Below are 25,062 nucleotides of genomic sequence, written 5' to 3' on the forward strand. Positions count from 1 at the left end.
AATTTTGGTAAATTGTGTTTTGCAAGGATTTTTCTGTTTTATGTAAGTTAATGAATTTATTGTCAAAGTTGTTCATATACTTTTATTTTTTTTAACATCTGTAGGATTTGTAGTGATGTTCCCTCTTCATTCCTAATCTTGGTAATTTGTGTTTTCTCTCTTTTTTCTTAATCAGTCTTGCAAAGGGTTTTCCTTTCATTAATCTTTTCAAATAATCATTTTTTGGCTTTATCCTTATTTTATAGTTAATTTTTATTATGGTATTTGATCAGAGATGGTAGCCTATATATTATTTCTACTTAGAATCCATTGTTTTGAATGTGTACAGTCTAATTCATGATTAACTCCCCCTTGTTTCATGCCCCATAATTATACTGTTCAAATCGTATGTCTGCACTAAATTTTTACCTGTTTTAATCTTTTGTATTCTGAGAGGATATTAGTTTTTCCAACTATGATTGTGGATTTGTCTGTTTCTTTTTTTTTTTCTATCGGTTTTTGCTTTCTACATGTGAAGTTCTTTTGTTAGTTGCACTACTATATCTTCTCATGTTTTTTATTAATAAAATTTTTCTTATTAAATTTTATATTGGTTAATGGGTTTATTAATATAAAATCTTTTTAAATTGAGATCTAGTTTGTCTCATGTTAATACTGCCTCATTTAGTTTTTTTGTCTTTTTTTTTTTGCCAGGTATATATTTTAAAATTTTGTTCACGGTGTGTTTGTTGTAAACAAAATCAATCCAGACTAGAATAAGACTCAGACTTTTTTTTTTTTTTAATATTTAAAGAGTTTATTTGAGCCAAACCGATAACATATGATGGAGATAGCAAGATCACAAATGTTCCCGACATTTTTTAAAATAAGCAAATTTATGCTTTTTACAATTATTGTGATTACTGATGTTTTCTTTGTACCCAGCTTTCTTATTGCCATTTCTCTTCTTTCTCCAACACCACCTATCCTCTCTCCCTCCCTCCCTAGATGTTTGCTAGCACTTCCTGTCTTGCCAGCAGGGACAGCCTTTTGCAGAAGACCTCTAACTTTCTCCCATTGCATTCAATACCCTCTATAATATAAATAAAGCAGTGTTACCCAGCCAGTGTTTAAACTTTCCCTTATGTAAGACTCAGTTCTCATTTCTGAATTGATGATTGTATTAGAGTCAGTTCAGAAAGGAGGAAACTAATTTTATAGAAGTGCCTGCAGCAGTTCAGAAAGGAGGAAACTAATTTTATAGAAGTGCCTGCAGCAGAAAGGAGGAAACTAATTTTATAGAAGTGCCTGCAGCAGTTTCTATATCTGTTTTCTTGGAAAGTGATAGGTCCCCATCTTGACTCCTCTGCATAACACCAGGTGTTGGACCCATGATATAGGCTCAGTAAATATGAAATTTACATTTCAGTTGGTCTCCCTGAACCTTTTTCCCACCAACATGTGGAATACGTAGGTCATGCATTACTAGAGGGACACCTAAACACAATTTTAAAGAACAGTAAATTAATTGAGAGAAAGTTACTCCCTGCTTTTATTCTTTCAGTTCTTTCGGGTTTTCAGTTCTTTTGGATTAAGCTTCTGTTTGAGTCTTTACCTCTCTCAAACACTTACTAATACCCCCTTCTTCCTTTTTGTAAACAATGAGCTTGGCTCAATGGTGAGCACCAATATTTAGCTAGAATCTAGTTATATTGTTTTATTTTTCTTTTTTGTTGATTTTTTTGGTTACCTTGTATTTTTTTCACAATAATTTCTGATTTTCCACTCAAGATAGTGATTTAACATTGCCTCTAAAATTTTTGTTTTGAAAAATTGAATCAATTTTAAAGCAAAGTGTTAAATACACATAGGAGGAAAAGGCATGACAGAATTGGAGAACTTGGTATGTGTTGGAAGTTGGATGTGGCGCTGGTCAAGAATGTGGTATGGGAATCAGTGAAACTTGGGAGTGACGTCTCTAGCATTTCTCAGGTGTCCTGATTATTTCTGCTTTATCAGCAGTACTGTCTTGTTTCTCAAGTATTTACCCAACATCTGCTTTGTGCAGAGAACTGTCTGAGAATACAGGGAGAAATATGGTGTTCTCCACCTGGTAGCCCAGGTAGGGAAGAGGACGTGTGTTTGTGTGAAAACTGGTGTGAGCGTGCCATGCTGACAGAGCAAGCAGAGATCATCTCTGGCGGGGGCTTGAGGCCTCGGCTTACGCAAATGTTTTTACCCACGTGCCTTTCTTCTCTCCATTTGAATCTCTTCCTAAATGCACATCAATTTTGTGGGGAAAAGGGGCTTTTATTTGTAGGTGTTATTCTTAGAAGCACGGTGTCCAAAAGGAAGTGTCACATTGGTCCTCAGAAGACGGGGTGGGTACCAGAGTTCTGGTTCTAGCACACCTATGTTTAGCCAGATAACCACTTAATTGTTTTGAGCTCCAGTTTCTTCATCTTTGTTGGTATTGATGAAACCTAGCGTTCTTCCTACTTTATAAGGCAGCACATGTGGGAGACGTTTGTGACGTACATTTGTACATCAGTATTATTTTCACTCTATCATTAGTATTTGAAATAATGATGGTTAATGTCTTGAGAGTATTTTAGGTGTTTAATTCTTTTTTCTCTATGTTTTTTTCCTAGGTCTTGATGCAGAACTTTATTATGTGAGAAATGACCTTATTAGTCACTACGCTCTGTCCTTTAACCTGTTAGTACCCAGTGAGACAAATTTTCTGCACTTCACTTGGCACGCAAAGTCCAAGGTAAGAGGGTGGTCAACCCAAGATGCCCAGACAGAGGGTGAGACAAAGGCAGGACCTGCGGGTGGCTGCCGCCTGTACAAAGGCTCAGAGGGTGGTGTAGGCTGTAGCCGTGCTGGGGCATTTCACATTCATATTTTAAATCTTTAACTTATTCCTCTAGGCTTACACAAGTCTTAAAATGAAGGTAGCCATCGTTTATGTGCCTAGCTCATGACAAACCACTTATATCCTTTTAGGCTTTGCAAACAGGGATGATCTAGTTTGAAGAGGGGACATGTGGATTTGCTAATGACTGTGCTGTTATGGTGAAGCCACATTAGCGGGGTGGGGGGGGTCGGGGGGTGGCAGAATCTGTGAGCTAGGTGTTTTACACGTTTGATATAATGGATGTAGTTCTCCCATTGATGGAGAAATGGTGAGTACTGTGCAGCTGCCTCAGGCACCCGTGTGCTGTGGCTGAGCTCCTTCAACTGGAGGGAACCTCTTGCTGTGTTTACTTTTGCTGAATTCTTCAAAATTCCTCTGACTGTCTGGAGTCCTTGAACACGATACGTTTCCTCATAGGTCAAAGAGTGGGAGGCTGTAGAGCCCACTTCCCCCAGTCCACTTCGGTTTCTTTTATCAGCTTTCTATATAGGCTTCTGATCAGGATTTTATTTGGGAAATAAAAATAGTTTTGCTACTAAAAACATAAGAATACCTATTGTTAGATGGTTTTTAAAAAAGTGTTATAAAGTCGTGTCTGTCCTGTATTGTTGCAAGTCATTTAAATTTGACCACTTTAATGCAGATTTTCGTTTCTACTTATAAAGCAATACTGGTTATTGGGAAAATTCAAATATTACAGAATCGTTTTAAGAACTTTTAAGACTTTGTAGATCTCTACCAAAAAGTAATCATTGTTTATAGTTTGGTATACTTCAAGGTTCATTTTTTCCCCTTTTTAAACAAAAAGGGGATTTTTATGACAAATGTATCGTACAGTACTTTTACCCCTATCTAATACTGTATCTTGGCATCTTTCCATTTCTCTACTTACAGATTTAATTCATCCTCTTTAATGGCTTTATAATATGATATTGTATGATGCATGATGTATGGTTATTTGTTAAGTGCCTCATTGACACATGCATTTTTAATAGCATTTTACTATTTCAAACAATGCTTCCTTTCGCTGCTACAAATAGTCTCCTTTACTTCATTTGGCAGGCAACGTCCGTGGTAAGGGAAGGATGAAAAACAATTGGTAGTTCATCTTTTGTTGCTATTGTTCTCTTTGTTATTGATAAATGTAGAAACACAGAAAAATTGCTGTGTGTGAATGTGTACGTTCATATATATGTATGTATATATGTTGGTATGTGTATGTATTTGTGTACACATACACTAAGGGCATCTTTGTTCAGAAAGTTTCATGCACTTGTGGCATTATTTCTGAATAGTAAATTATCACTAAGAAGTGAAATGATTGGTCAGAGAATGTGCATGTTTAAAATTTTGATCGATATTGCCCAATTGTTTCTCCCTTTCCTCTCCCAAGATGGTACCAATGAACCAACATTCCTTACAAAGTGAATAAGGGTACTTACTTCTTTAATTCACTCCCTAGCACTAAATATTTTAAGTATATTTGTTTGCCAATCACATGAATAAAAATGATTATATCAATATGCATATATTCATATTATTATATATACTCATGCATACATCATAGAAACATACGCACATACAAATACATGCATTAAAACATAGGTGTATGACTATTGTGATTAAAGTTGTGTTAGCTTGGATCCTGGGTAAAGCATATGTGCCTTGCCATCTGGAGTACCGTAACTGTCCAACATTGTTGCTTTGTGGTATTATAATATGGGGGGGTACTCTTTTAGGAGTGGTATTAGTATTCACTCTTTTAGGAGTGGTATTAGTATTCACTCTTTCGGGTGAATACTGCAAAAACGAAGGTCAAGAGAGAAAAAAATCAGGTGAAATAATTAAGAACATTTATTACCTAAGATATGCTGAAGTGCAAAATTAGCGGTAGAGATAACTCAGAAAAGGTTCACCTGAGACATTTTAATTTAATCTGAGATATGTCAGTTTCAATGAGTAGGCACTTGAATTCTTCTTCAAATCAATTTTGGAACTCTTTTCCTGGAATGGCCATCAGAGCTGTTGTTGTATTACCCTTGATGTCCTGAATGTCATCAAAATGTCTTCCTTTCAATATTTCCTTTATCTTCGCGTAAAGAAAGAAGTCATTGGGGGCCAGATCAGGTGAGTAAGGAGGGTGTTTCAATACAGTTAGTTTACTGGCTAAAAACTCCCTCACAGACAGTGCCGTGTGAGCTGGTACGTTGTTGTGATGCAAGAGCCATGAAATGTTGGCGAAAAGTTCAGGTCATCTAACTTTTTCACGCAGCCTTTTCAGCACTTCCAAATAGTAAACTTGGTTAATTGTCTAGTTGGTTCATATTCATAATGAATAATCCCTCTGGTATCAAAAAAAATGTTAGCAACATCAATGCAACAAGTTCACGAACTTAATTGTCACACCTCGTATATCCTTTACCCAGATTCACCAATTGTTACTGGTTTGCTCCATTTACTTACTTTATCATTCATTCTCTTGCTTTCTCTCCACCCGCTTGTACACACACTTTTTTCTGCTTGAACTGTGTGAAAGTGAATTGCAAACAATTGTGTCTCTACCCCTAAATACATCAGTGTGTATTTTCTAAGAACAAGGGTATTCTTTACATAATCAAACCACAGTGATCAAAATCAGAAAACTTAACATGGATACAATACTATTATTTAATCTATGGTACTCACATTTTGTCCATTATCCCAATGATGTTCCTTATAGCTCTTATTTTCATCTGATTCAGGATCATGCATGTAATTGGTTAATGTCCTTTTAGTCCCCTCTTAATCTGGAACATAATAATAGCCTTTATGTCTTTCCCTTGGTATTTTGGAACCATGCATGCCAGTTATTGTGTAGAAAGTCCCTTAGTTTGAGTTATCTGAGGTTTCCTTATGATTAGATTCAGGACTTTCTCTTTGACTAGAGTACCACAGAAGTGCTGTCCTTCACATTACACATGTCAGCTTGTCCCATTACTAGTGATGTTAACTCTGATCAGTTCACCTGTTTTCTCCTTTATGATGGATAAATACCTGTGGGGAGATCATTTCAAATTATATTTGAAAATCCCATTCCTCATCACTCATTCAACCACTAATTCTTGTATCTGTGTTTAGAACTAGGTTTCACTTTTTAGCCAGTGCTGGCATGAAGAGTAGTGTGTTCCTTCTCGCTGCAAGAGGTCAGATCTGTACTGGCCAACCATTTTGTGGGAGTTTTGTAGAGGGAATTCAAATGTCTGTGGAGTGGCTGGTCTTGAATTTTAAGTTCCCCTGCAATTCTGAGATCCAATGTTTCTATGAACATTTTTCAAACAGAGAAGCTTCTTAGGTTCTCCAAAAGTTGATAATTTTTTGTTACTTTTTCTATCTTTAATGTTGATGAATATAAAAACAAATAATAGATATATTTTAAAATAAAGAAAAATCTAAAGAAATAGTAGAGATTCTATTCTATTCTAGAATCTTGAAAAAGTTGTGATTATTTCTGGGCCCAGTTAGGAAAAAAGAATGTTGTTGTATCATGAGAATGTTTCCTGGGCAAGTGTACGGGTAGTGACTTGTGAATAAAAAGACAATGTGGGATGTGGCAGTTAGAATTGAACCGAATTTTACCTCCTCTTCCTTATTCCTTTTGAAAAATACATTTCTACTGATTATTTTATCTGGCATGAGTTTCAGGGATCTGCCATTACTGACAGTGGGTGCTTGAGGGGTGTTAGGAGCTGGCCCAAGGAGGAAGTTGGAGTAGAGGAGAGTAGATAGAAGGAATTCAAGTGAATGCATATGTTTGAATGGGAAACTTATGTTTGAATGGCACATCCATTTTCTTCACATTATCTCATAGAGCACAATTTCTAAACCACTTCAGAGGCAGGTATTAAATGCCATCACTAGTGCACATTTGGGCTGCTATTGCTGCTGTGATGTTCCTGGTGAGGCAGAAGTTCCTGGACCTGTCGGAGGGTGTCGCCATCTATTTACAAATCTAGGCCAAAAGCCTAGAGGGGATCCTCAGCACCTTCTAACACTTTCCAAGTCCAGTTGATTCTCTCTCGTACCTTAAATTCATCTCCCCCCTCTCCCGGGACCTAATTCCTCAATCTTAGTTTGGGTCTTCATTGTTTCTTACCTGCTTTTGGAAATGGTCTTCTAACTGATGTCCCTGCGTCTGTACTTGCCTCTCGCTGCACCTGCCTCAAAGTGCTCTAGGGCTCTCGGTTGCCCCCAGAATAAAGTTGTGATTTCTTAGGTGTCGACTGGCCTAAATAACTCTCCAGAAAATCCACCAAAAGAGCAGTTTATTCGGGAAAAGACAAAGAAATGAAACCACCCCAGCAGTGTGGGAATGCACACCTCCGGCTCAGGCTGGAGCTCCAGCCGGCCGCCCATGTGCAAAAAGAAGGGAGCCGAGCAGCATGGTCTCTCTCTCTATCTGAATCCCTCTTCCGGAAATTACCACAGAGTTTAACAGGAAGTCGGGACTAGAGAATTAACAAGGGGCCCAGCTCCACCCGTAGTCCTCCCAGCTCTGTGGTTAATCATCTTAAGATGCCAGTTTGCTTTTATCATAGACAACCCTCATGATCTAGTCGCCCCCTTTGTTTTCTGCGTTCTCTCCAGCTAATTGTTCAGTGCCATTGTGCTTTGTTCCATTGCTGCTGTTTGCCTGATGGAAATGCCCTTTCTCTATCCTTTATCTTCTTAACCCCTGTTTATCTCAAAATCAGACCTGGTGTCCCCTCAGCTTCGGCTGTGTTGGGTGCCCTTTTCTGTACCCACAGTGCCCTTCTCTTTTCTCGCTCATAGCTCTCTCCTAGATGCTGAGTACCTCAAGGCTAGGAACCCCTTTTCGTCTTTCTCTGTGTCCCCATCAGTGCCTGGTCTAGAACCTGGTACTTACAGGCGCTCCTTAACTGACTGTAGAAGAGATGCAAGGAGAAGCCACAGCGCACAGCTCATCAGGGAATCTTCTGAACAGCAGAGCTTTCAGAGTTGGCATGTGCTGCTGTAGGACCGATGACTTGCCTGTTTCTGAAACGTGGAAGTGTAGACTGGGCACACTTGGCACTAGTTACACATGTGGACTTTTTCAGGTGTTTTACTCTGAGTAAAGTAGAGTGAATATATAGCTAAACTAATTTCACAAGTTCATCTGTAACAGGTATAAGAATTTAGAGGAAAGTAATCATCTTGTATCTTAAAACATTTTATAGTACAAAAACTAAGGAATATGTGTGTGATAATCCAGTTTCAGGCTTTAGCTACCATTGTAGCTCCTAATTCTGGTTTTAGGTCATAATCTCTGGTGATAGCACAGTTGATTAATTGAAGTTTGTTTACTTTAAAAATTAATCTTTTGAGTATTCAATATATGCACATGGTACGAAATTCAAAAGGCAAAAAGGGTATACAATGGAAAATTAGTTCACTATACCTTAGTACCATCCCCAAGCAATCCAGCTGCCTAATTCCCCTTTGCTGAGGCAACCACTGTTACCTGATTCTCGTCTCCCCTTCTAGAGATAGGTACGAGCATGGATAAGCACGTGTGTGTGTGTGTTTAACAAGTAATATACTGTATACTTTTAGGCATTTTGCAGAGCAGTGAACGGTGTATCCTAGTAAAGCTTCTCTCTCATTGCATGTAGAGTTGAACATTTTTTCCCTTCAAATGACTGCATCATAGTACGTATGTTGTTATATGATTATAGTTTGGTTTATTGGTCAGTTATTATGAAAGGAAAGTAAGTAAGAGCGAGATTTGAGAAGGGACTTGCTTCAGACGGTAGTAGGGGCAGAGGCAGCCGGAAGCAGAGATGACTTGAAATGGGAAAGTCACGCGGGGCGAGGGGGCAGGAGAGGAATGGAGAAGGGTTCTTTACCTGATCGTTTGCCTCTGGAATGCAGTTACGAATTTTCAGAAGGAGGGTCATGGCTCCCAAGCTCTAACACTTTATCAGAAACTCTCAGTTCTTTTTAAACTTTTGCCAGAAGATGAAATATTTGCTTCCAGAGAACTCCAGAACTCCTTGGTGTATCAATTCATATTGTAGATATTTTAACATGCGTTTTCACACATCAAAGCTTTTGCTAATAGTGTTGTTCTCCAGTGTTTACACAACTCTGTTTTGTCTTGCCAAACAGATTGTGGTCTCCTCGTAGGCTGGAGCTGTGTCTTATTCTTGATATGTGTGTCACATTGCCTTAGCGAGTGGTTGATAAATACCACCGGTTAATTGCATTTCCAGATGGGATGAGAACTCTGATATGGCTTCTCTTTCACAGGGCCACACAACTCAGAAAAAGCAAAGACTACTGTGTGGTCTTAACGAATAGTTAGGTTTTTCTATATTCCAGAACATTCTCCAGTATCCAGCAAAAAAAATGCAACTGAATCTCTTATGTCAATATATATTTTAGATAGCTGAAAGGCAAAAGTATACCAACAAGTAGCAGCTACTCTCCTACTAGCCCCTAACCCATAGCTGTTCTCTGGTTTGAGGAATTATTTATCATCGTTAGGAGGGTCTGTAGGGAACTTGACCAGAGTTCCTGTAGCAGCCCCTGGGGGCAGCCTGCAGTATTCCCTGCAGAGGGGGGTTTCGATGAGCAAGGCAGCACTTCTGATCATTTCAGAGAAAGTAAAAGGCTATTTGGCTGTAGGCAAGTATATTCACTTTACATCTGTACTGTGTTCCAGAAGGAAATGGCTTTACTCATCAGTTGCCTGTTTGCAATTGCCATTTGTTTCCAAGTAAGGGAAGATTACCAAAAATGTTTATTTTTTAGCTTATTCAAATATTTATATTTTCTCTAGTTTCTTTTCTGAAGTATTTTGGCTCATTCTTTTTTTCTGACAAACAACTGCTGTTCAGATTTCCTTTGTTCCAATAGATTATAAATGTCTGCTATAGAACAGATCTGTTTCTTCAAAGGATTATTGGCAAAGGAGATTCCATATAGGTTGATACATGCTAAAATAGAGAAAATGGGACTTTAATAATGGGCAGTTTCTTCTTTAACCCCAGAAACTTCAGTTTTAAAGTTTATATCGTCAAGATACCAGAGGGAGACGAGAACTGCCTTGCGAATGCCTCACATGTTTCAACAGCCCCTCCAAAAGGGAGCCAGCAAAGGGCAGGCTTCCATGCTTTCATATTTACTCCTCCTGGCTGCTGTTCTGGCCAAAGAGTTGGCCTTCTCAAACCTGTTACTGAGCCCCTTCGCCACCTCTCCTCATGCGGCTCACTCTACCAGCTCCTCCCACAGCTCACTTCCCTCCCTCTTGCCCTTCTGTCCCCCTGTCACACTGAGATGCTCTGGTGCCGAGTCTTGTCCCTGCCCTTAGCCTGTAGTTAGGCACCCTGACCCATGTGCCGTACTCTGTCTGCTTTCCTGGGGGTTCTGGTTCCTGGTTAGCTGTGCCTCTGCTTATACTAACGAGACCTAAAATAAGGGAGACAGTAAGTGTAGGGAAACATCGTAAGTTTGGTTTTGAATCTGTTAAATTTGAGGATTATATTAAAATTATTAGATGTGTCTAGTAGATAATTGGGCATATCGGAGAGGTTGAAGATATAGGAGAGTGAGAGAGATGAGTTGATAACACAAAATCCGATCCGTGGTGAAATAGGCAACAATCTAGTGTACTGGGAGAGAAGGGCTTATCATTTGGAGAGGAAAATAGGTCTTTCCGTGGGACTGGAGTGCAAAGGATGGGTGTTCCAGGAGCTGCCTCGTGCTGAAAGTAAAGGCGGAAAGGGGGTTCCTTTGTACTAGCCAAAGGGGGCAAGAGCATTGTCAGAGTGAGGAAGCAGGCAGGGCAGAAAGTGGTGCAGTGGTGGGGTCCAGTGAGATTTGGGGTGAGAAAACTAGTGAGGGGTTTAGTGAGGAAAGGACAGCTGAGCAGGATTAAGGGCCTACCCGAAGCTTGGGGATCAACCTTGTGGAAGAGCACTGTTCTCTCCCGGGATGTGATTTCCTCCAGCAGTGTGGGGCAGCAGTAGTGAGGGGGGTCAGGATGCTGGGGTTGCCCTGTAAGGGTGTGGAGGGAGTGGACTAGATGAGGGTGCTGATAATGACTGTGGCAGTAACATTGTCTTTTGGGGGGCACAGGCTGTGGGAAAGTAAAACCCGATCAGTGGTTGGGCTAGAGAGGAGGGAAATAGCTTAATTAGTTGTTACATCTCAGCTATGAGCGCAGCCCTTGGTTCCGTTAGTTTGGTGCAAAAGTAATCGTGGTTTTTACAATTATTTTTAACCTTTTAAACCACAATTACTTTTGCATCAACCGAATAAATGTGCTTCATAAATGTTGGCTGAATTAGAGTGGCGGAGCTGTCTCCAAGCACTGGTTCTGTAGGAATCAGAGGTAGTGATGGGATCTTTGAGGGGACGGGATTTTTGCATTGGTTTTGGTTGTGGAGCAGTTTTTTAGTATGTAAGAACACTGAGTATTGACTATCGAAGCCACCAGGAAGATGGCAGGAGACACAGTGAGCCAAGGGCCAAGGCCTCTGCAAAGTCCTTTGGCTGTTGTTGATGTTGGTGTCATGAGAAATGGGCGTTATGAGTAGAATTTGTGAGCTTATGAGTATAGGTGATTTTTCACGAGGAAGGCGTGTCTAGAAAGGATCAACTGATCCTAAAAGAATGCTGACCCCACTGCCTACGCCCCGAGGGTCAAGTGTAGGAACTGAGTGATAGCCAGGGGAGGAGATGAATTCTAAAGAAAGCTAGGTTGGGGACAAGCTGGGGAAGACATTTGTGAAAAGACTAAGAGTGTGAGAAGCTGTTTAGAATAGTGGGTTCCCAAGATGGGGGACAAAACAGAAGAGCTGTAGCAGTGTTCTTGGCAGAGCGCACGAAGGCGTATGTGAGAATCTCGGGGGTCAGGAGTAGGCTGCTGCTTATGGGAAGTGCAGTGGGGCAGTAGGATAGCTACTCTGGAATGACTGCTGATGCCGCTGGGGTCTGCATTTATGGGAGGGGGCCTCTGCCAGACTGACATTAATTATCCTGTTTGATCCTCACAGTGTGTTGTATTCTCATTTTACAAAAACCGAAAGTCCGTAAAGTTAATAATTTGCCTGAGGGTCACACGGGCTCATGGTTCCAAATCCAGTTCCTACTGACTGTGCACTTGCCCTCCTTATGTTGTCCTGTTCAGAGATAGCATGGATATAGGGATACAGTCAACGCATTCTCCTAATGTTAGTCAAGGACAATTGCTAATCCTGCGGGTTGTTGGCCCAGGCTTGCTGGGCCGTAGCTCTCTACCACCCCCTGGGGGCAGTGCCGGTATTGCGACGTGCTAAGGTGAGCATGAACACTGCGGAGCTGTGTACCACTAAGTCACTGATGTGCAGCAGCAAGAACATTTCCTTTGTTGTGAACGTGGCGCTTACCATGTACAGCCCTTAGCAGTTGTTTGTACTTCAGAGCAGTAGTTTCACATTTGCATACCCCTGCAGCATTCAGGTAAAATGTGAAAAGAGAAACCCTGAGGGAGTTAAACTCATTGGATTGAGCCCTTCTTATCCGTGGGCAAACACCCCCTGCCCCAGTCATGCCCTGGGCCACCTTTCTCTTGCAGTCTGGGATATTTTTTCCTCTTACCTTTCATCTTATCGTTTCATTGGCTTTTTTCATTAGCACACAAACACATTTTAATATTGCCCATTGAAAAGAGAGAAAGAAAAGCTTTGGAATTTGCTACCTTCCACTCCCCTTTCTAGCTACTGCCTGGTTCCATTCTTCCTGGTTAAGTTTCTTAAAGAATGGTTTCTTGGACCTCTTTCCTACCACTCTTTCCCCATCTTACTGCCCCATAGCTTCTGTCAGTCCTAGCCCTCCACCAAAACCACCTTTGTGGCCACTGAATGGGAAACAGATACTATTTTTATCAAGACCTTTGGACAGGACAAAGAGTAATGTGCAATATAAGGCCTCATTGAAGATCTTGAAGGTGACAGCCATTCTGAATATCAGCTGTTGTTTTGCTGTTGGGGTTGTTTCTTCCATGAACATCTATCTCTTTAGCAACAGGGCTGTATTTATTTATTGATGATGGTTTGTTCTCCGAAGCCACACTTTGCAGGCCAGGTATTGACAGGTAGTATTGGTGTTCCAGGAATATCTTCTTAGTCACCTCTCTTCCCTTCTGGATTCTGAATCACCTGAAAAGTAGACACAGAGGTTAGATGGGCATCCCACCATTAACTTTCTTAATGGTGAAAGTTAGACCGGAGAATGTGGCTTAGATATTCTATGAGAAATTCGTGCCTTGGAATCGGCTTATGGGTTGAGTCGGTCTATGGAGCAGCCACATGAAACCCCTCAGAGCTTGGGTTTTATCAAGCAGAGAAGGTATTGGTGACCAGGCATGGTCTGCAGTAACACAGCTCAGCTCAGTGCCTCTTCGTATCTGCCTGTCCAGCTTCTTTGTCAGCAGTTGTGTAGTGCTCATCAGGGTTTCTGCGTTCTGGATGACAGGTTTTATAGGACAGTGGTGGTACTATTCTGGACAGAAAGTAGACGGTGACTTTCTGGATTGAATTTTTGTCCAGTTGAAAATTCCTAGGACTGCTTCTGATAATTTGGATTTTTTTTTTTTAACTTCTGGATTATTTGTACATATGGAAGACTCATGTATTTGTTAGTTAATGAGCTAATCGGTGAGGTCAAGCTGTTATCACAGATCCGGTTTGTTTATTTCTCCGATTTACAGGTTGAATATAAGCTGGGATTCCAAGTAGACAATTTTGTGGCTATGGACATGCCCCAGGTCAACATTTCTGCTCAGGGGGAAGTTCCACGCACTTTATCAGGTGAGTCTTAAAGACAGAATTAAGATACTCTTTTCAACTATGTGTCCCATATCCCCAAAAGAAAGGTTTATATACTGTACTGCTGTGTAATATATCTTACGTGATAGGCATACGATGTATAAGTACTTTGAAGAGTAATTTTTATATTGATTATTTACACTGAGTTTTAAATTGTTCCTTCTTTTCCCTCCCCTCTAGAACTGTCTGTGCTCAGCTCTTCCTTATCTCCTTTTCTGCATTCCTGGCACTGGCCTCTTGGGTCCCTGTGTCTGATCTTGTTCCCCTTGTTGTAATTCCCACCCTGTGGCCTGGTTGACCACGGAACACTCACATCTGACCATGTGATACCAAGCCCATCAGTGCCCCCACTTCCATCACCTGAACACAATTCAGACTCTCCAGCCGGTGTGCTGTCTGTTTATCATCTGCCCCTGCCTGCCTGTCTGGCCTTATTGCTGCACTTGCCCCGGCTTCCCAGCAGTTCCAGACTCCGTGCAGTTCTGATTTCCATGCCTTTACACGGGCTGGCCTCTGTATTTGAAACCATCTTTTCTGCTTTTAGACTCCTATTCATACTACATATTCTGCAAGATTCAAAATCTGCACTGTCCTTTTCCTGCCTCCTTTTCACCCTCCAGTTTTTAACTCTTCTGTTCTTCCTGCCCTATAGAATCTTGTGTTTGCTGTTTTGGAACTGATGGCTGTTATCTTGTAATTCTTTATCTTTGTCTCCCCCTCTCAGCCTGTGGCCACCCTGAGGGCAAGAGTTGTCTTTTCAGCTCTCTACCCTTTTTTGGTCCCTGGCATAGCCTGTGGCCTGGGATAGGAACTCAGGGCATGTCTGAGTAAATGATTTAAGTGTCATATTTATACCAATTTAACAACTTTTGAACCAGCCTTTTGAGAAAGTCCCCTGAAGATGTGACATTGTAAGAAAACGAAAAATTTTTAAACTTGAAAGTGTAAGCCATAGCAGTTTTGTGGAACTTTTTCTGGCACCCCTTAGTCACTGTTATTAGTGACACATACTAATCTAAGTTTTAAGAAAGCATAGGAAGCCTGGTTAATTTTTACGGGTCAGTAAAGAAATTCAGAAATATTCATTTCTCTCATGTGCTCATACAGATATATTCTAAATTTGTAGAAAAAGAATCTTAAACTGGAAGACTGAAAAAAAAAATTATGTGCACCAAAGTCTTATTCCATGGCTATAATAATTGATTAAGGTCAATTTTTGTTTAAAAAGATTTTTTTCAAGTCATAGTTGAGACTTTATCAGACTTGTTTACAGGTTTCTTTCTCTTTAAATCTTTTCATTAAGAGCAATACATATTGTATTTTGGTGGTGAATTGTCTTTCCTTTTTATCAAGTAACTTTTGTCACTGTTGATGTGACTGGTTAGGTAGCAGGGTTTACCTTATTCTATAGCTTTACTACATTATAGTAAGAGGACTTAGAAGACAAAGTGATATATTAAAAGTAATGAGCAAAAGTTGAAAATAATTACCCATTTATGTCTTGGCTTGTTTTGCTGTGTAGTCTAGACAAGTTCTCTAAAAGTTTCTGCTTAGTATTTTATGTAAACGTATTAGTTTTAGTTTTATTGCAACAAAAGTAAATAATTCTAAAATATTTAATGGGAATTTATGTTGATTTTTAGAAAATTAAAATATTTTTTCCTTTTTTTCTTTTTTTTTTAACAGTGTTTCGAGTCGAGCTTTCCTGTACTGGCAAAGTAGATTCTGAGGTTATGATACTAATGCAGCTCAACTTGACAGTAAATTCTTCAAAAAACTTTACAGTCTTAAATTTTAAGCGAAGGAAAATGTGCTACAAAAGTAAGGAATTTATTTACCAAAGTGTGTGTTTTACATAGATGCGAGAAGGTCAAAAATAGATTTTGTCATCTTTTTTACAGATTTGTAATCAGATTTTGATTATAGTTGCAAATGAGAAAAGAAAATACTAAGAGATGAAATAGGTCATAGCCAGTAATGTCGTTCAGGCCCCACTTAGTCCCTGCTTTCTTAAAATCTTTTATCAGAATCGTTAGAGCATTTTATATTAGGAATGTGAAATAGTACTAAAAGTACAAATCAGGTAATTCTGATAGGTGCCTCTGAGTAAGTGGAGTGTTAACTGTGTTTCCTTTATAAAGTTCCTGTTATGCAGAAGCTTTTCCCTGGGGCCTGATAAAGACTTTAGTTAGAATTATGGCTCTACTCTTGGCAGGATCTTCGGACAAATTACTTAGTTTTAAGTCTCAGGGTTATTTTAAATATGTAAAATGGACATAATAACCTGTTTAAGAGGGTTTTATTGTGCCTTTTTTTTTTTTTTAGATTAATTGACTTTAGCCTAAAGCTGAGAATACCATATGTGGGTACTTAATAAATGTTAGTAGTATTTGGTTTTGAATAATCAATGTTACTCAAGAAATTACAGTGGGTATGAAAAAGAAAATAAATCCTAAAAAGAACCCCCTGACCTTACTGAGTTACAGTGTTCCAAGTGCTTTACGTGCATGGAACCCATTTAATCCTAATCACGCTAGGCAGTAGCTCATTCGCTCCATTATCTGTAGAGGAAGCTGTGGCTCAGAGAATCTGACCAACTTGCCAGGGTCACACAGCTAAGTGGTACAGCTGAGATACAAACCCAAACTGTCTCTTAACACATTTCCTGCTTGAAATGAGTGCTGAGTCTTGTGAAGACACCTGAGGCCTGCAAGAGAGTTATAATGGCTAATGTCCAGATAAATGCAGTAGAAAAGCTGCATTGCATTAGAATGGGCATTTTTAAAATAGAGAGTTAGCTTTGGTGTTTTGATACATTTTTCAGTTCTAGTGTATTCAGTACGTACTTACTTTCATATAATTTTAAAGGCAAAGTGGATTTTAGAACCAGCTGGTTCAACTGGTCATTATATAATTAATATGAGGAGACTGGGCCCTAGAGAGACCACCTAAACTTGCACACCAGTCAGTGAGGAGTGCAGAATACCTGGTTCCTGACCCCTGGGGGAAGGTAGGTCGTGACCATACCATGGTGCTTCATCTTTAATGCTTAACGGCAGGATGATGGCCAAATGTGATGTAGTCTGTGGAGCCCACCAATGCTGGTTTGCTAAGGTTGATGATCAGCTGATATTCAGAATGATCCCATGCCTTCTCCATGTTCTTTAATATGTACATGAAAATTAACAGGTGGTGTAATTTTCTATTCTCTTAGATATAAGTTAAATATAATGCCACTTTTTTTTTGATGGTCATACTAATGACCACCCCACTCATCCAGTTCACATTCATGACTCTTAATATGTGACCCTAATGTATTTATCTGGTTTTCCATTCTACAACATTTTAAAAACGATCTGCAACAGAAAACATATCTGTACCATGTCTAATGTTAATGGGTGTCACAGGCAAGAAAAGTTTCCTTTATCATAGGCTGGCAATTACTGGATCAGACAAATTTCATTACTGTAGAATGCCTTAGAGCCTTTACACTCTGCTACTGTGCTCTGTGAACCTCCACAGAGGTTATAGTATGTGACTGTCCCCAAACTTCTTGACCACAGAAACTCTTTTTCTGAGCACCTCTAAGGAACACCCATTGGTTAATGCTGGCATAGACTATTGATTGATGAGTATAGTGATGGTTTTCAGGATAGTAATCTGTTATTATCTTGCAAAAAATACCTTGTTACTTAGTTCAGGCAGTGTTCTGATAGAACATAAAACTATGTTAGAGAATTCAGAAAATGTAATTTGTAATATTTAAGGATTTTCATGGACAAGAAAGAGTTTCTAAAGCATCTTATATCTCCTTAATTCAGAACTTGAAGAAGTAAAAACTTCAGCCTTGGACAAAAACACTAGCAGAACTATTTGTAAGTGTTACTGTATTATCCTTCTTTGTCATTAGAGATGAAAACGGTTGATTGCACATGAACATGATTTCATGAACCTTGGAGGCCTTGTGGTTTCCAGTTTGTCAAAAGATAAATGACACTAGCTGTATAATTCACTGATGTTTTGTAGATTGGTCAGGTGAAACTATTAGAATATTAAAAATTTTGTGAAGTAAAATTCATACGTATTTCATAACAACTGATCTAAAAAAGCTTATAAGCAAGAATTCATATCACATCATTTCAAATAGTCACAAATAAAAGATGAGCATGAAATATGAGTAAGATCTTCATCTTTTTAGCAGAAAGTTAGAAAATCTGATTTGTGACCTGGACCTAACCCTCAGCTAATTTCATCTAGGTGAAAATGTAAGCTTAAAGATACCTTGTTATTTAAACTTGCAGAACAGAAACTCAAGTCGATTTTCACTTTTATGGTAATGGTTGTGTTTAGATAGTAATTTAGCCTGTTTTTTACCTCTTCTGACATGTATGCCTCATTGAGTTTTACTTTTCCTAAGAACATTTTAATAACAGTATTTTAAAAGGTTATTAGATTCTCTTTGTAGAAGTAAATTTAAAATTGTGGGGGAGGATTTCAGGAATACAAAAGTAGAGAGAATGCTCTGATGAACCACCATGTGACCAGCAACCTACTTAAATAATGACCAACATTTTGCCACTGTTGTTCCACTGAATCCCTCCTCCTTTTCCAGGTGGATAGGTGTGTGAGAAGGGGTACAGTATTTTCAAGTATATCCCAGGTATCCTGTCATTTCACCCAGAAATATTTCATTGTGGATCTTTTTTAAAAGGCCATTAAAAAAAACAACCCACAGTCACCCAACACCTATTCACTTGTATTTGATTTATCACATACAACAAAAGGAACAATAATTCCTTAATATCTCCTAAAAGTTCATGTTCACATTAACCTGACTGTCTCAAAACTGTCTTTTTTAGTTTCTCTCCTAAATTAGGGTCCAGATGAAGTCTACATACACTGTGTTTGGTTGACATGTATTTTATATTAATCAGAAATCCCCCCCTTAATATCTCTTATTTTTTAAAGAAATTGATTCATTTGTCCATTGAGTCAGTTTTCCATCTGCGTCCCAGTGGTGTCATTTGATGTGTTTTTCTCTCTCCTATAAACTGGTAGTTATATTTCATACTTGATTAGATTTCAGACCAACTCTTGACAAGAATAGCTCATAAATGGTACTATGTACTTCCTGTTGTATCTTTTTCATCACCTCAGGAGGCACAAAGTGTCTGAATATCCCAAAGTAACCCTTTTTTAAAGGTAAAATACTCTGAAATACTCTCTACTTTCCTAGAATGTTTCATTTGGATTTATCTTTGAGAAGAAAACACCTAAAAAAATATCACTCCCCCCAGTTTATTTTTTAAATGTTGGTGATTTTACCCATTTCTTATGCTAGTAGGATGTTATTTCTCACAAAGAGAACAGAGTATTGCATATTCTTGGTCTCTGTCTGTCTTTTCCTTCTCCTTCCCTCCCTTTCTATATCCATCCACCCAGCACTTACTGAGAGTTTATGATGTGCTAGGTGGTGTGTTTGAGGCAGAGGATTAAACTCGGAGCAAAACAGACCCTGCTCTGAAAGGCTTGCAATGTAATGGAGAAGATGGACAAAGCAATAGGCAGGATAACAACGTGGTGTGGCAAGCAGTGACAAGGCAGGTGCTTTGGGAACTCTGGGGAGGGCCATGTAGTCTCCTCTGAAGGACTGAGGGACCGCTTCCTGAGGAAAGTCACGTCTCATCTGAGACCTGAAAGGCGACCAGGTGGTAGCAGGTGAAATGTCAAAGCGAGGGCCTGGGCACAGTGCATAGATAAGCCTGGAATATGGAGGTGATCAAGCAGGGTGCGTCTGGGGGATTTGCCCAGCCGAGCAGTGTCCTCTTCTGTGCCCTGGAGTGTGCTCGGATAAGTACTGCCAGTGTCTGCCTTTGGGCCTTTCCTTTTGCACCCCTGCCAAGATTGAATAGCCCATGGCGTTCTTGAGGAAATTCATGACTTCATTCAGGCTGTGGTCAAGTCTAGATGCCCTAGAAGCCATTCTGTCTCTTTGTGTTAATCTGTTCTGATTTATTGTTTGTTGGTTCAAAGTTTAAGTTTTAGGAAGCAATCTTATTTCCAAGTTTTTGAAAGCTATAGCTTTTATCTTTGTCCTCACTTGTCCCCAGAACTCCAAACTTGTATTTCTGTCAACTTGACATCTACATGTAGATGTGTACTAGGTACTCTTGGAGAAAACAAACTCGCGATTCTCTTTCCCCAACCCGCTTTTTAAAAAAATCTTTGTAAAGGTACTATTCTTCACCTAATTCTTTAAGCCAAAGCTTTCATTCCTTTTTTTCTTGCTACCTTAGTATAATCCATTAGCAAGATTTGTTGACACAGCAAACCAATCCGTTAACTTCTCATCTTCACCATGACATTTTTGCCCAAGCCACTGCTGGCTCTTTCTTGGACTGTAGTAACCTTCTCACTTGTTCCCTGCTTCTGCTCCTGCTCCCCTCCACAGGTTCTTTACACACCATTGCTGTCATCTTTGTTGTTTTCTTCAAATAGGATAATGTGTGTCATTTGCTTGAAACCTTGACAGTGATTTCCCATCTCATTTAGGATAAACCCAAATTCCTCAGGTTTTGTTCAGGAGAATTATTATGTGAATACTCCTCATCAAAACTTAACTTGAAGCTGCAGTTGTGCTTCTATTTCTATGTCGTTCACTCTGCTCGCTCATTTTTCTCTGTACCTTTGTCTTTGTGTAACTCTTTCTCAGTTTGCCTCTGTGTGTGATTATGTCTTTCAGTTATATTCCCTATTACTGAGGCTTTCTTTATTTCTCTCTTTTTGAATAATATAAAGATGAATATTAATTCATGAATAGAGTCCTGTTTTTCTGCATTTATCTTTAGAAACAGATCAGCAAAATAATCTGTTACCTCTAAAGAGAAAAAAATTAAACATTTGTTGTCTTTCTCTAAACTTGTGGGTTGCTGCGTTGTATAATTCGTTGTGCTGTGCGTCAGTGGTGGTTGGCAACAAAGGTGTCTGATCCCTCTGCTCCGTGCATCACTGATGAGGACGTATGAGGCCCTGTAGATAGATCGGTGCTGTCCTGGGTGGTAACTACTAGCCACGTGGGGATTAACTTTAAATTAATTAAAATGAAATAAAATGAAAACTTCAGTCCCTCCGTTGTACTAGCTACATTTTAAGTGCGTAATGGCCATAGGAGGCCAGTGGCTCCTGTATTGGACAGCACTTTTCCATCACTGCAGAAATTTCTCTGGGACAGCACTGCTGTAGGTGTGTATTATATGCTTACCACTTGTGATTTTATGCTCATTAACCAAAAGTTCTTTTTAAAACCCTTTTTTAAAATTACAACAAAACTTTTATTTGTGAGCTTAACATCCACACACTACTAGTAACTGATTTTAGGAAAGAATGGTCACACAAAACGAAAATCTTTTACAAAGAACAGGATACTCATTGTGTATATTGGGTCACAAAGCAATTGATGATATTTGAATAAAAAGCTTAATGTGCTTTTCCTTTTTGTTTCAGATGATCCTGTGCATGCAGCTCCAACCACTTCTACGCGTGTGTTTTATATCAGTGTAGGGGTTTGCTGTGCAGTAATATTTCTTGTCGCAATAATATTAGCTGTTTTGCACCTTCATAGTATGAAAAGGATTGAACTGGATGACAGGTATCGTACATATTTTGAAAAAGAAAAAAAAATAAAAGCAGTTATTTGCGTTTATTTAGATGGGAGCCCTCAGACAGCCACACACAGTGGTGCGGGGGAGGGAGGAAGAATGATTAAGTCCCAGTCAAATGAAGAAGTACTGTCTTTGTTATTACCGTTGTTGTGTTTCTCTGATTTTATTTTTAAAATTTGTAAAGTCCGAAATTGTACTTTATTACTTGATGGGGAAGAGGTGGAGATCACTTTTTTTTTTCCATTGCCTTTGACATGACTCTATTCCCGACTCCTAGTACTTTTTTAAAATAGCCCTATTTCTTCTTCTTAATTCGTCCCTCCATCATTATCTGTTTGTCCGTCCATCCATTCGTCCATCCATCCATCCATCCATCCATCCATCCATCCATCCATCCAGTAAACAAACATTTATTGAGAACCTGCTGAGATTTAATCCATTGGTTCTCAACCTGGTTACACATTAGAGTCCTGGGTCAACTTTCAAAACATATCAATACTTGGGTCTAACCTTCCAGAGATTCTGATATAATTGGTCTGGAGTGATGTTTGGGCATCATTATTTTTCTTAAATCTTCCTGGATGATTCTAATGTGTAGCCTTTGAGATACATTGGGTTAGATATTATGCTAAGTGCTGGGAAAAAAAATAATGACATACCTTATGGCTTCAAATATTTAATCTTTGACATTAACCCATAATTATAAAAGTTTGTGAAGTTGATGATTGTGATATGTATATTACAGTGTGGGAATACAAAAGGTGTTTGTCCCAGCCTGGGTGAGTCAGAGATAAGGAGAACATTATAGCCAGGATAGGGTGAGAGGTAAAGACTGAGTGATACACAGGTTTATTTTCCCAATACGCAGTTCTGGTTTCCCTCCTCAGTGCTTCCCAATTGCTTACTGAAGACATTCCCAGCTTCATGACTTGGCTTTCAATGCCCTCTATGTGGAGACGTAGCTCCCATATTCTTTGGACCTTTCTCTCTTACTGTGTCCTTACTTAATGCTTCAGTCAGCTGATTACTTATTTGTCACTTTTCCCTACACTTTGCCCTTCAGGATTTCTGTTCATGCTTTGCTTCTGCCCACAGGGCTCCCTGCATTTTCCATCAGTCCTTATTCATTCTTCAGATTTCAACTTCATTGCCATTTCTTTGATGAAGCTTCTTCTAAGCCTCCCAACTATCCATTTCTCTCTCCTCTCTTTGTCTCTCTCCTTCTTTCTCATTTTGGTCGCAATTATTATGCCTTTTCCTTCTAAGATCACTTTTTGTGTACTTGTCTCTCCTCTAGAATATAAGCTTTCTTCAGTGTGGGAGCGGTGTGCCACAGTCATTGCTGAATCCCCGTCCTAACACAGTGCCATGCCCACAGTGGGTAAGCATGTTTGTGGCGTAATCAGAAACCCACGGGGACAGGGTGCCTGGCTGGGTTTAATGCCTGCCCCTAATTACTCTCTGTTCCCACTGTTTTACTTTATTTACCTGAGTAGAGAAAAAAGAGAAAGCAGATAAGAATGAAAAGAGAAATACATGGGTGTTTCAGAATATATTTCGTGTTGAGAGTAGATTTAGGTTTTAATAGAGGAAGAAATGGTATTTGGAAGCACCGAGGGACCGATGAGGAAACAGGAACATTTTGGTAGGACTCAGGATACACGTGGTTCGAGGAGTCATTCAAGAACGTGATGTTTAGAAGTCAGTCTTAATACACACTTGGATGCTTGCATGTGTGCTAGGGCTGTGCACCAACATAGGCCAGAGTTGTGCAAGACCTTTCAGATTCCATGGGGCATACACCTCTGCCTGCTGAAATAATGTTTTACCACCCATGAACTGTTTTCAGTTTTCTAGTTTGCAAGTGAAGGTTTCCAGACATTGCTGGAATAAATGCAACTTATTTTATCACATGTTTTCAGAGCATAGCTTAGTGGTTAACAGCATGGACTCTGAATTCTGGCTGTTCTACTTATTTGCTTTATGGCCTAAAGTAAGTATGTGGCCTCTTTATGTCTCAGTTTTCCTCATGTATAAAGCAGAGATATTAATGGCACATACTTACTAGGAATGTTGTTTTAATTAAATAACACTCTTAGAACACAGCACTGCATTTAGTAAGTGCTGCCTGAGATAAGCTCCTGCCAGGCAGGGGCAGTGGAGCCCAGGTGTATGGCTGTCCCTCTCCTGACACCACAAGGTGAGTCTGTCCTGGAGACAGAAAGCTTCTCTCCACATTCACTCTAAAGTCCTTCCACAGAGGAACTGACCTGTACCGTGTCCACACCATCTTTCCCTGTTACGGCTGTAGGAAAGTTCATCTTTTGTGGGATACTTGAACTTGTTATTTGGCAACGTCTTCATTTTACATTATCTCCATTACCCCACCATCTGCACCATTCCTTTATTTCTCTCGTTTCTATATCCAGTGCCTGCTGGTATCAGTTAAATGAATGTTGAATGAAGAATGAGTAGAGAGGCAAACCATTTTGTTCTACCAATAGTCTGTGCTTCTTTCATTATATATCATCAGCTCATGCCAGAAGCAACCTTTCTGTCTGGTTTATGCCTTTTTAGTCCAAGGAAGTATGGTTTTCTCTCTTCGTTGATTGATTCAATAATTAATTAAGCTCTCGCTGAGGCTCATTTGGGCCCACTTGGGGCTTGTTGTTCCGGGCGTTGGCTTGAGTGCTGGGTAGGAGGACGTGAACAAACAGGCACTTTTCCTGCCCTCATGGACTCTACATATAGTTTGCTTGGGTGAGACAGACATTAAATACGAAATCCCTGCTGGAATGTAGGCTTCGTGAGGGTAGGGATCTTTGTCTGTTATGTTCACTTTGTTACGTTCACTGCTGTCTCCCCAAGCACCCAGCACAGTATCTGGCACGTAGTAGACACTTAACAAGGATTTGTTGAATGAATGAATGAATGAACAAATAAATAAATAAGTAAATAAATAAGTTACACAGAAACATAGAGAATACAAATTGTAAGTGCTCTGAGGAAAATTATCTTTGCCCTAACTTCTAACTTCAATGCTAAAACAGTTAATATCTCCAAAATTAAATTGCTTATGAAAATCAAATGAGATAATTTATTCAGACGGGTTTTTAAACTATTAAATGCTAACAAATGTACATTTTCATTTTCTACCTCTTGTAATGTAGCTATGTTAGTGCAAAAGTAATTGTGGTTTAAAAGGTTAAATTGCAAAAACCGCAATTACTTTTGTACCAGCCTAATAGATAGTGGTTTTAATAGTAGTCAGTAGATCCCTAACTGCTCCCTGCTTCCCTCTTAGCAGTAAGTCTGGGGTTTCAAAGGTCTGTTCTGATCTTGTAGCAGTGCTTTGCTCATTGTAGGGACCCACTGAATATCTGTTTAATAAGCAGAAAATTGACATGGACGTGCTTAGTATTTTTGTATCCTCACAACCTTTCAAGAATTTTGAGGTGGTACAAGAGTGCCACCTACTGTTCAAATATTGAGAAACACAATAGTAAATAATTTGGGGTTTGAGTATTTATTCTACCACCAGTATATGTTGGTTGCAGGGAATATTTAAGTAGTACTTTCATATGTATTATACAACTTGAGCCTCACAAAGATCCTGGGAGGTAGGTTTTTCTTAATCCCATTTTATGAGTAA

General features: G+C 39.4%; 1 protein-coding gene across 4 annotated transcripts in view; it reads left to right on the forward strand.

Moving 5' to 3' along the window:
- Positions 1-25,062, forward strand: part of RYK (receptor like tyrosine kinase) — a gene marked incomplete at its 5' end in the record, with an annotated part of 114,165 nt that overhangs the window by 22,730 nt on the left and 66,373 nt on the right. For all 4 annotated transcript variants that reach the window (XM_081073202.1, XM_081073200.1, XM_081073201.1 and 1 more), the window contains 5 exons: positions 2,631-2,752; positions 13,632-13,731; positions 15,436-15,570; positions 17,571-17,624; positions 21,253-21,397. In XM_081073202.1, the coding sequence (XP_080929328.1) occupies positions 2,631-2,752; positions 13,632-13,731; positions 15,436-15,570; positions 17,571-17,624; positions 21,253-21,397 (556 nt within the window). The remainder of the gene's footprint in view (positions 1-2,630; positions 2,753-13,631; positions 13,732-15,435; positions 15,571-17,570; positions 17,625-21,252; positions 21,398-25,062) is intronic.

This window comes from Rhinolophus hipposideros (assembly GCF_964194185.1).
Source record: "Rhinolophus hipposideros genome assembly, chromosome: 14".
Lineage (NCBI taxonomy): Eukaryota > Metazoa > Chordata > Mammalia > Chiroptera > Rhinolophidae > Rhinolophus > Rhinolophus hipposideros.